At 46.4% G+C, this 12,788-nt stretch overlaps 1 protein-coding gene across 1 annotated transcript in view; it reads right to left on the reverse strand.

Moving 5' to 3' along the window:
- Positions 1 to 12,788, reverse strand: part of SDHA (succinate dehydrogenase complex flavoprotein subunit A) — a 473,685-nt gene that overhangs the window by 99,297 nt on the left and 361,600 nt on the right. The window contains exon 12 of the mRNA XM_069612357.1: positions 10,704 to 10,815. Coding sequence (XP_069468458.1) covers positions 10,704 to 10,815 — 112 coding nt within the window. The remainder of the gene's footprint in view (positions 1 to 10,703; positions 10,816 to 12,788) is intronic.

The following is a 12,788-nucleotide window of genomic DNA, read 5'->3' on the forward strand; positions in this document are numbered from 1 at the left end:
CAAGTGCCATTGTCATAGTGTTAATGAAGAGGTTGATAAGTTCCTCAGGATCTTCAGATTTATTGACGTTTAGTATTGGGATCAGTAAGGGTGCTAGTTTGTCAGCTGTAATATTGCGCTTGTGTCTAGTAAGTAGAGGAGGTGCAATAGGCTTGATTTTCATGGATGGACGATTAGCGTTAATGGTGAATGCGATGAGGGAATGGCCAGTCCAAGATTGTGGTTCAATGGCAGTAATTACCATAGGGCAGTTGTGGTATGCCAACCAATCCAGTGTTCGACCTTTTATACCTTTTGGTATGAGTATCATGTGCATCGCGCATGCATGGTAGTACAGGCCGGTCCAGAGTTGCATCTTTCTCCTAGAGCAGTGGTTGCGTGCCCCTGCAGCGGTATGAACATCATGTGCATCGCGCATGCATGGTAGTACAGGCCGGTCCAGAGTTGCATCTTTCTCCTAGAGCAGTGGTTGGCATGCCCACATCGAGGCCACCAATATCATGGTGACTGGTTCCTGGTGCATCTTGTGCACAATCTTGTTGAGTAGGGGAGTCGGGGGGTGTGGAAGCGTAAACCAATTTCCCTGACCATGTCATACAAAGACCGTTCCCCTTGGAGCGGTTCTGAGGGTACCTGGAGGCGTAATCTGGGCATTGCGAGTTCTCCAGAGTTGCGAACAAGTCGATCTCTGGGAAGCCCCATTCTGCAAAAACATTGGAGACAGTGTTCCATGAGTTAACATCGTGGCAAAAAAGGGCATTTACACAAAACTAATCGCAGCAAAAAGGCTGTGGTTTTGCCACCGCAATCGATGTAAAGGATGCGGGGAACACCCCACAGCCTCCAGACCCATTATACCATTTAAGGGGAGTGTGGGACACCCCCACTCCCCCAACCATCGCTCCCCTTAAATGGTATAGTGGGGTACCCCTTTACTGGGTCAAACCACAGTATTTTTGCAGCGATTTTTTGAAAAGGCGACATTTTTGCCGCAATTTTATTTCTGAATACCCTCTTCGTGTAGTCGCCATTCGTACTCTAAGGGCAACAGGAAGGCTCGGCTGAGCATGTCTGCCAGAAGATTGAGTTCCCCTGGAACGTGTTGAGACAATGGAAACATCTTGTGTTTGAGAGCCCATTTCCAAATGTTCTGTGACAGTTTGGACAACCCTGTAGAGTGCCCCCTTGCTTGTTCAGGTAGTACATGGACATGGTGCTGTCTGTGAGGATCAGTACTGTAGTTCCCTGCAACTGTGTCTGAAAGGCTGCTTTGAATACCGCTAACAGCACCAACAGGTTTATATGGTTGGATGCTACTGCTGGGGACCAAACGCTGAGCGCCGTCTGTTGAAGGAGGTGAGCCCCGCCCACCCCATGAGAGATGCGTCCGTCATGAGAGTGGCTTCTACTGCTGGGGTGGTGAAGATTTTCCCTCGACCACCACGGCAGAGAGAACGAGGGCTGGCGAGACAACAACCAGATCGTCCCATTATCTGCTGGCCTGACACCATTGGCTGTTGAGCCACTCTTGCATGGGGCGCATGCGCAAACGTGTGTGAGGAACCAAGTAAATGCAGGATGCCATCATCCCTAACAGTTGCATGGCCTTGCGTACAGTCACCTCCCGACTGGCTACATACCGAGGGATCTGAAACAGCATGTTTTGAACCCTCTCGCAGGGGAAAGACGAGGCCGTTTTCTGTCCAAATTAGAGCCCCAGAAACTGATGGACTTGGCTGGGGTCTAGGCTGGATTTCTTCTTGTTGATGCAGCATCCCAGACGGACTAGAAGGTCTATCGTCTTTTGGTGTTCAACAGGCATGTTCTGCAGGAGTCACCTGTTATGAGCCAGTCGTCGAGGTAAGGATAAACTGGAATTGTTTGCCTGCGCAGATGTGCTGCTGCAACTGCCAGTACCTTTGGAAATACCCTTGGGGCTGAGGCAATGCTGAAGGTGTTGGGGAGAATTCTCAAAAATGTGCTAATTCCCCTCACCTTAGAGACCCCCAGCAACTTTGCTGGATTTTGAGGACTTGATTTTTTTACCTGGAGAGTGTGAGCCCCCCCCCCCCCCTTGTGTATTTTGATGTGTGTTTTACTCTTGTATTCTTTGATTATGGAGTTTTAGATAACTCCATAGGCATCATCTTTTCATGTGTGTCACAGAGAACCCTCAGTGCAGTGGCACAGGGAAGCTTTTCAGGCTTTCCAAGGTTTAAATACCTTCTCTGGCATAAACTACTGTTTCCCAAAGAAAGTAAAGTTAAATTGACTTTACTAGTCTTTTCAAATTCCTAGACCCAGCACACCCTATCTTAAAATAGAGTGCTGGAGGGGTTACCTAGTATCCCCTGTGTCTAGATACTCATGCAGCAGTCAAATGCTACCCTTTCCTATCGAAATGGCTGGTGGCAGTGGTTTTACAACAAACTACCATAATTTTTCCCGACCGTGAACACCAGTAGAGTTAAATCACGGGAGCCATGTTTTTCTAGATGGTGTATGAGCCCCCTTTGTTTAAACTGGTCCCGGTCGTCTTTTTTCGCCATTTCTTTGTGGAAAGGTCCTTCTAGAGTTTTGCTCTATGCGCCAAACCAGGTTTGGTCCCTTTGTTTCATCTCCTTTGGCGGGCTTCAGGACTGAAGATCACCTCTGGCGCCTGAGTGTCTGGGGTGGGAAGGAAGTGAGGGAGGTGCCCGAAACGCCCTGTGCTTAGTCTCCTAGGAGATCCAAATGCACTCTGGCGTGATTGGCTGGCTGACTGTCTGGAAAGAACAGCCACCCTGCTGGGTGAGTGGCAGCTAGGCTGGAATGAATGGGAGGAAACTCACTAAAAGGCGAGTCTCTTGGCTTGGAAGGCAGTGTCGACCACTGGAACGAAAGAACCGAAGACGAGCTTGAAGAGGTCAGCTGCTGCAACTCCTGTGCCGTTGGTTTGCCCGGTGAAGCCCTGCTGCAGGTCAGAATCGCGAAGTTCATCTCGACAGAGAAGCCCTGCAAGGACGACTTCTCCCTTTGAGTTGGTGGGACCAATTAACTCTTAAGCCACCTGGATACCATTCTCGGAGCTGGTTCAAGGCATAAATTAGATTTAAAAAATTGATTAGAAGAGTTTGCTAATTAAAAGTTTTTTGATTAGCAAACAGACCCATTTGATTAGCATTGTTGTACTAATAATGTTAATGTCACCCGATGTTATATGTACCGAAGACATATGAGCAACAATTCACCCGTTTTGCGTACCACCGAAATAAGACATTGAGCGGTTTCAGGCCTTGCAGATTCTTTAAACTTCAACTAGACCTGCAGGTCGGGTAAATTAGTTTACCTATTCAACCTAAGATAAATGCACTCAATCTATAACAACGGAGAACAACAAATTAAAAGTGTGGTTTCTGTAAAATGGTGCATGTCACTGCATACCCACTTTACGTTTGTGTCACTGCTGCAACCAAGAGGCCAGCCATGCACAGTGAAACTTTTATTTCACATTTACTACAAAGTAAATGTTAAATATAAGTTTCAAACATCTCTTGCAAATGCTACTCCATACAATCCACTCGACTATGAGAGTGGGTGGAAACACTTTGTGAGCCATAGATGAGTATATGTAAAAGGTAAGCTGCATGAAGGGAGAAAAATAAATAGATATGATAAAAAGGCTCTGAAAACCGTTTGGCCAGCTGTCTCCTGCAGGTTGTAATATATAATACAATCATAATCACAAAGTAAAGCAAGCTCTGGAGGCTAACGGCAGTGTTTGTTATTGCAGTAGATCTGTAGATGTACAGACTGGATGGAGCTATTGATCACTACTTTGCGTAAGCATCTAGTTTGCTTTGTGCATTGATTATGTAAGAGGAAAGAAAGACTAAACAAAGTAGATTGCGTAGCAGGCAGAGAACTGGACAAACTAGGTGGAATATTGTAGTTTGTGGTCATCTCACTTTCAGGTTACCTGGTATAAAGCAACAGGGTGATAATATAGAATGTCAATGAGTATGGGTTTGTTCATGGGTTGACCACCACTTGCAAGATGTATGCAACTTGCAGGTTACAGAACTAGGTTTGCCATCAAATGAATTTGATCATGTGATCATGTCAATATGATGCATCTTCCCCAACAAAATGAAATATAGTTGACACCAAGATTTAGATGCACAAACCCAAACTTTACTGTAAAGCATGGAGATGATGCAGTGTTTTACAGTATCAATACTGTAATTACGCAGCAACTTACATTTTAGGAATGGAATTGCATTACTGTCTTTAAACAGTGACACATACTGGTCTTTGTCAGACGGGATTATAGAAATCTTAATAATAGTATCATCCCGATTACTTTTGGTTTGCAATCATTTAAAAAAACTAAAAATAAATTCTTGCCTAGCACTCCCACACATACCTTTGCCACTTAAGAGTGGAGGGGATGATTACGTCTGCACTTTCTCTCCATTAGCGCTTGAAATGAAAATAGGGTGAAGAAAGCACCGAGGGCAACAGAGGAATGCAGGGCGAGCCATGCTTTCATTGAAGAGGGAAACTTAAATAGCTAACGTTGCTACACAAGTGCCCATTTGATTAGCAAAACTACAGAACTGCATAGCAAATTGCTATGCAACACGGCTTATTTTATGCCTTGTGGTTGAATTCTCCTCAGAGAATATCAGGAAACCAACTAGCCAGGGAGAGGGACACCAGTTTGTGTGATTTTCTACAGCTACCTGAATTGAAGATTTGCCAAGTGCCAGCTTTGACCAGTCCCAGTGCAGTAGTCCCCCGACGTCCTACCTCTTGCCCCCACGACTGAGGCTCAGGAACAGTGAGATCTGCAGGAACTTCCAGGAACAGAAGTCTTCAGCTGCATCTTTTTCTTCATTGTAAGGTACTGTGAAAACCTGACCGAGAGAACTTACCTCTCACTGCGAAAGTACTTGGAACTTTGGCAACTTGTAGGCCTAGTCAGCTTGTGACCCAAAATATGCATCTTTCTTTTACAAACTACTTCTGAGAACTTTGGCAAAGGCTTTTCCGTTTAACTACCAGAACTGCTTTATCCTATACAAGATTTTAGCCCATTGGCTTTGGCCTAACCTATTGCATTGAATCAGCTCCTCTGGTGAACTCAAACTATTGCACTGTCTAAAGAGTAACTGTATCTTCTTTTCGTTAACCCAAGCCTTTTTGCTCCTACTTCTAAGTACTCCGAATGCCATTTTGTTCCTTCAAAGTAGTTTAAATGCCTCAGAAACGTACCGTGTAAAGTACTGAAGTATATTTGTGTGTGATATGGATTGTCTCCTTCTAGTGAATGTTTTATAACTGACTGTTGCATAAATTAATAAGTGTTTAACCAAGAAACCTTGAGAATAAGAGTTTATTTGAATACTTGTAATTGTAGACCTCTGTGTAACATCCTTACAGCTCACATTCCCTCTTGAGCTAAGCCTGGCTGCTCAGCTCTGCTACCAAAAACTGTGTAGTATAGACTTATACCAAAAGTTGGTTTTGCTTACACCTGTAGTCATAGTTGTGTGTAGTGGTCCCAAAGGGTACTGCATACAAACTCTGCCTAACGGAAGGGAAGGACCTTGAAGTGATAGTCTTTGTCCTTCATCATGAACCTTAGGTATTTTCTGTGCGCCGGCCACATTGAAATATGAAAGTATGCATCTTTCATGTCCAACGTTTCCATGTAATCCCCCTTCCCACGGCGTTGTCCTCTGGGTGGATAAGGGTTTGTGGAGGCAGACCCCTGACCTGAGGACCAAATGTTGCCTGAGCCATACTGGTCATGTGGGCAACTGGAGTAGGACTTCCCACAAAAGGAGCAGCGAGAACTACCTCCTCTCTGTTGAAAGGGTCTTTGAGTGACTAATTCAAAGTCTTGTGTTCCTTTTTGGCCGTTTCCAGTACCTCATCAACGGCCTTGCCACAGGTTTGTTGATCAACGACGCCTGTGTCTCTGGTTTGAAACCAGATTTCTTCAATCAGGCGAGGCGTTTTAAAAGGGTACCCTGGACATGGGAGTGGCTTCTACTGCCGTCTCAGCAGCATCCAAAGTGTTCTTGAGGATGTTGTGGTTTACCTGCTTACCTTCTGAAACAATTGAAAGCAGATGAGAACGCACTGGTTCAGGGACCTCTTGTAGGCCCTCGTGCAGCAGTTTCCATTGGACGTCCGAAAAACTGGCTAACAGTGTGGTGCTGTTGGCTATGCGGGTAGAATATGCTGCTGCAGTAGTGACTTCTTTCCCAAGAGCATACAACCTTTCACCTTCTTTGGCCGTGGAACCTCGCCCATGGACAAGGGGACCACTGCCCCTTTTCTTGTAGTCGTAACCACAAGAAAATCTGGGATGACATGACTTCTAATATGTAGAGGGTCAAAGGGTAGGGGGCGAAACAATTTTTCCACTCAAGGTTCACAGCCCTAGTCTGAGAGGGCGTTAACAAGGAAGGGGCGATGCGCCTTTTCATGGAATTTTGAGTAAAGGGATAGCCTGGCTGGCAGGAGGCTTCTCCTTTAAAATGTCTTCCACGAAGTCTGAATCTAACACTGCCTTTTGCGAGGCTATTTGGAATTGTTCTGCTGCCTTCTTCAGAATGGCGTTAAACGCCATCTGGTCATCGACAGGTGAAGCCTGATGCAGAGGAGGGAGGGTCCATACATATGGTATCAGGGTCCGGGTATGGGTATGGGTGGGTGACAGCCAGGGTGAGTCATCCCCCTGCTGGTCATCCCCCCAATCTTGGATCTGATCAGTGGTATCCACAAAGAGATCAGCCTCCTGCAGGTAAGGATCAAGGGGCTCTTCTTTATCTGTAAGGTCAAAAACCTCCTCATGAAGAGGGCAGGATATCCTCTGAAATTTGGTCACTTCAGGATCAAGGTCGTCCTCCCTAGGTCTCTTAGGGGTGAACCTCAGAGAAGTCCACAAATCTAACCAACCTGTCCATACACTCTTCAAATCGTTTTCTAGTCCATGGATTAGAGCCAGATGGGTCCAGGGGGGGAAAAGGACTCCTCATGGGGATCCCCTAGCCTAGAACGCCGAGATTTATCAAGGAGGGTCTTAAATAAGGACTGTGGGCTTTCTGAATAATCCTCCCGCCCTTCCAGGCATTCATACGTGTCTTTCGACGTGTCTTTAGACTTGTCCTTTTGTTTACTGGCCGCCGACACGATCTTTGCGAGACTCTCGCTGATGTTCGGCGTTACAGGGAGGGGTTTAGGCTGTTTAGGCAGTTGCGCTATAGATTTCGTCGCAACCAGAGCTTTAAGCGTCGGCGCGCTCTTAGGCGGCGTCTCGACGGACTTGTGGGATTTTGGTGCTGGCACCCTTACTTGTGGATTGCCCGGATGCATGCCGCCTACGGGGTTGCAGGGAGGGCTGCCAATCACACAAATCGGCAGGTATCATTGAGGAACTTGTCATACCCATTGGCGCTTTGGTCCGCTTCGACAGATTTGTTGAGGCAGTACCGTGGTTGCGCGTTCAGTCTTATGAGAATAGTTTGCGTCCCTGTCACCGGGGTTTACCTTCCCCATAGCAGGACTATCGTCGTACCTGGTGGGGCCGGGGACAGACGCTGTGGAGCACGAGCGCACCGATGGGAGGTCAATGGCAGTGGGATCGGTGCCATAGACGCTGCTTACCTTTTCATCATTCTCGGGGGCTGTTGCGGCGAGGGAGCTACCCTCAACCTGCGACATGGCGTAGGCCGCCCACCGCTTCACTCGACGCTCCTTGATCGTCTTAGGACGCAGGAGTTGGCAGTATTTACAGGACGCCTCATGATTGAGAGGAAGACACTTATTGAACCGCTGGTGCTGGTCTTTCCAGGGGTATTTTCCCTTACAGGAAGGGCACATTTTAAATGGTGTCCTGTTCATAGCTCAGGTGCGTTAAAGCGACAGCAAGACCGAAAGGGCAAAAAGAGGGGAGAAGGGAAGACATTCTTGTAAAGAATAGAGACCCCCAGACCCCACTCTCTCTACTGTATAGGCCGGCCACGCGGTCAGCAGTGCCGACCGGAGCACCAGCCGTCGAATGTTATTCTTTGGTGTATTCGTCGGCGGTAAGGAAATTGTTGAAGGAGGAGGACCAATAATCAAACGACCAGAGGTCGGGAAATATAACAATTTTGCAATAAGTAAAAGCTCCACATAAGGCGACCAGCTAGCTGGGTGGAAAAAAACTATCTAAAGAGACCTCAACGCATCCCTAGTGCCAGAAGGTCTGCTACTGGGGCAGATGTGAATCCAGTAGTTGTTCCTGACTGCACAACTATTGGCTATTTGAATGGTGCAGATCTTTTCCATTGGTGTGCTTGGACTCCAGTTTTGAATAGGAGGACTACTAAAGCAATTCTTCAATCCTTCAAACAGTTGACTATCCAAGGACGACTTCTGCAGTGGACCAGCATCTCCTCCAGTGATTGGCCCGGTGAAGCCCTGCTCCTTTGCTTGATCTCATAAAGCCCTCATTTCTGCTCCAACCCTTTATTTATTTATGTATTTATAAGGCGCCGAAGCTCGCAAGCATCAGGGCGCGATCCCTGAACCCTTGAACTAGTGGTACCAACTAGTCTTGACATCTTCATGGTTGCATGTCCCTCACAGCCTTCAGAAGTGCCCCTTAGACTGCCCAGTGGACTGCCCAGCTCCCTCGTGAGCTGCCTTGCCAGAATCGTCAGTCTGCGTTCAATGCCAGAACTTTTATTGTCTCCAGCTTGTGCCATAAGTCGTGTTCAAGAGAGCCTCCAGTGTTGGAGCGGATTCTTTGACGTGACTGGAAGGACACCCGCCGTCACCTGCAAACAGTGATCATCGCTGGAAATGGCCTTCCTCCATCTCGTGAAGCATCCTGAAGAGGAATGCATTTCTTAATCAACTGGGCTTGCATCTTGCAGTTGCACCCGACCGGAAGAGCACTCAAACCTGCAATTCCTGGGCACCTCTCACCCAAACGACGAAGACTGCGCTCCCATTGACCACTAGGCAATCCATCATGGCCCTTGGGAAAATCAGAGTCTGGCGGGGAGTGATGAGCATAAGGTAAGTATACCTGTCCTCCATATGTAAAGCCCTTTGTCTCCCAACTTCCACTTTATTTAACTTTGGTTGACGAGCCTGGGTCTAGTGTCTTTCCCCTGTGTTACCATTGGGCCTCGAACAGAGGAGAAGTTACCAGTCATCTGGCAAACAGTTGAACTTTGAAACTGTTTTGAATCACCACAACAAATCCATTGCATCCCTGTAGAGAACACCTTCCTGGAGAAACCTTGTATTGGAACCAGTGACTTTTTGGGCCCCATACATTTTAGTGATTGACTTTTTAAGTAAAGGGAATTGTACTTGTGACTGGTTCTTATTATTTTATCTATATAGGAGTATACCCGTTTTTTTTTTAGTCATTTATTTGTTTATCTTGCAGCCAAGTCCCCAGGCATCAGAGTGCACTCCAACATGGAGATACAGCAGGAGACAGGACACATACATAATCAGGTTAGTTATTAGTGATGTCTTGTAAATAAACCTACTGGTGAATGTATATATTTGTTATATGGTTTTGTGTGATAATACTACCTGCTTGTTTCATTTCTTGGTTTGTTGTTGAAGGCATAAAAAATTACTTTTTATAACTGACTGCTTAAGCTGATTTATTGTGCGTCATTTTTGTGAGGTCTCACTGGGGCCCCTGACCCCACTCACACTCTGAGACTGAGTCTTGACTGCTCAGCACACTACCTTCATTGAGTTTGGCTAAACTCTCCCTGTTCACCACAACTAGGATGGCCTCTTAAAATCTGCCCACCATGGTTGATTTTAGAAACACATCTTGATATCCAGGTAATCCTAATTAAAGTACTGCAAAAATTACATTAACTTAGCAAACAACTCGTCACAAACTAGGGGCTACTCAAAAATGCTTATGCTATCACTCAATATTCCGGTGTTACCTAGCAATTCTGCCTCCACTCCCGCTTTGAAATGCCAATGTACTCCTCCCCTTTCCTTCCTACCACATCTGAGGCATGGACCTCATTAGACACACTGACAAACCTCAGCAAGAGGAAACCACTATGGTGGTAACAAGCAGAGTCCACGTGATAATGTGCCTAATACAGAGCGGAGTACATTCATCCTGAAACTGGGCATCAGAATCTATTCCATAGACAGTCGGAGGAGTCTGCCAAAAGAAGGGGAGATATGGCAAATGTCCAGTTTCAAGCTCAAAGACTGGGGGACTCCCCCCTTACCTCTATTTGTGCAGATTCCTCCCCTTATCAGAAGATAAATGACTATTCCAGGGTTTGAGAGCCCCCACCCTTCTGTTCGACATGAAGATCTTCATCGGAGATGCTGTAACAAGATATCCAATGGGTAGAGATTTCTCGTTACCAACCTCATCGCCAGGTGCCTTGCCAATGAGGACTGAATGGCTGCGATTCGTGGACAGACAACTGATCTAGCTACCTGCCAATGTGCCGCAATTACATTTCTGAACAGCCCCAGCAGCTGAGACCCATGGGCAAGAGATCTTACCCCGCCTCGTCAGGCAGTGGCGCATGAAGGGAAAGACATTGCTGCCTTGGCAATAAAGGCTTGCATGTTTTCCTGAACGGGAGTCTATAAGGAAGAAAACACTCGACACAGCCTGCCTAATTTTTATCCAAAAGCATAAATGAAGGTTTTACCTCGGTCAAAGGTCTTCAGGTCGTCCATTGATTTGGCAATAGTGTGCAGTTTCTCACAGCCCTCCTGCAGCACTGGGCCCGTTCGGAACACTGCTGCATGATTCTGCATCGTCTAAGGTCAAAAATCAAAGCACATTGTCAGGAAGATTGTTCTTGAGCTTTATTTCGAGAGCCTAGACACACCAATATTTCTGAGCAGTCAAGGCAACTCCCCAGAAGCCAAAGGCGGTGGAAAGGTACAGCAAACTGTTTCATGTACGCACAGCATGGAAAAATACATTCAATAGTTCTGTACAAATATAACAAAGTCATATGTACAACAGTAACAATAAGTATGTGACTTTTTGAAAAATTAACATGGTTTCATAGGATTGTTCCATCTAGACTTTTGGTGAGGCTCACAGGCCTAGAATGCAACAAAAAACCACCAAATGCAGGTTAATCTTTGGCCAAATAAAAGTCAATGGCCCATTGCAAGCCAATGGAGGCAAGTACAGGGTATGCATACAGACGCTTACAAAATGGAGGAGCCAGATGAGGTGACTCCACTGAAGAGTTCCCGGCCTCCTCGAGGCCAGCACCCCAATCTGGAGATTGCAGCCCCGACGTCAGCAGCCAGAGAATGCACAGCAACTGGAGACACTAGGTCAAAGAGAGGAAGGCCCATTGGTGATTTAAGAAAGACCAAAGAAGATAACCAAAGTACACATTCAAAGGCTGCTGAGAGGGGGACTGTTAAGATGGATTTCGAGAACCTGGCCTGGTGGACAGATATTAGGCAACCACCCTAGTTCTAGTGAATAGGGCAACTCAGAGATTGGCCAAACACAATTAAGGTACGCGTGGAGTGTGGTCAAGGATTTGTGTCAGGAGAAAGTGAGTGGGGTCAGGGGGTCCACAAGGAGTCCACAGTGAATATGATATGATAGGTTATTTATAACGTGGTTAATACCCAGAGGTTTCTAAAGCGCGGACCCGGGGATCAAACCCATGTTGCTCCATACCGTCTTGCTTCCAAGGCGAGCACGTTGCCCCCGTGCTATCCTCCCGAGACTGAAGCACACAATAGTTCAATTTGGACAGGCAAGTACAAAAATACTATATGTTACTAGGCCCCAAACATACACTAGAAAATGAAACAAGCAGGTGATATTACACAACTCAATTATAAACATATGGGATACATTACTCACCGTAATCATATTTCTGATGCTTGTATCTGCTTAGATTCACATGCTGTGCATAGGCCGACATCTAGTGGAAGCTGCGGAGTATTACAGTTTGTTTTTCGAAACTCGAAAATGGGCGTCGGCACAGGCGTGCCAGTAATACTATCCCTAGTGTGACGTCCACTGTACCCAAGATCCCTCACGCGTCTAGGATCCTCAGATTGTATTTTTTCTGACATGAGGAAGCATGAGGAGTAGCGTGAGTACAGATAATCCAAGCAGATAGACAGAAAGGTAAGACTACAAGCAATCATGCGCCTTCTCTCGGAGGGGAGGAAGGGTGGGTCGCATGTGAATCTAAGCAGATACAAGCATCAGAAATACGATTACGGTGAGTAATGTATCCCTTCTGAGGCTTGTGGAATCTGCTTAGATCACATGCTGTGCATAGATTAGCGAGCAGTACCAGAAGAAGGAGGTGGGATGTGAGAAGGGTCATGAGCAAACAGGTGTCTTAGAACCGCTTGTCCCACTTGTGTATCTGTCTTGGAATGGGTGTCAATGCAGTAATGCTGAGTAAAAGTGTGAATAGAGCTCCAAGTAGCTGCTTTGCAAATGGTGTCGAGGGGAACATTTGCAATGAAAGCCAGAGTGGCCCCAATGCCTCTAGTAGAGTGGGCCCTTGGCGTAAAAGGCAGAGTTTTTTCAGAAAGAGAGTAACACAGCTGTATACAGTTGATAATCCACTTCGAGATAGCGCCTTTAGAGACGCGATCTCCCTCTCTGCCTGTAGCTACGGAGACAAACAGTTGATCTGTTTTCCTTAGCGGTCTGGTTTTATTTACATAGTAGAGGACCGCCCTACGCACATCTAGGGTGTGTAGTTTCACCTCAGCCGAGTTTTGCGGGTCCTGGA

This window comes from Ambystoma mexicanum, chromosome 5p (genome assembly GCF_040938575.1).
Source record: "Ambystoma mexicanum isolate Mex_15411 chromosome 5p, UKY_AmexF1_1, whole genome shotgun sequence".
In the NCBI taxonomy this organism is placed as follows: domain Eukaryota; kingdom Metazoa; phylum Chordata; class Amphibia; order Caudata; family Ambystomatidae; genus Ambystoma; species Ambystoma mexicanum.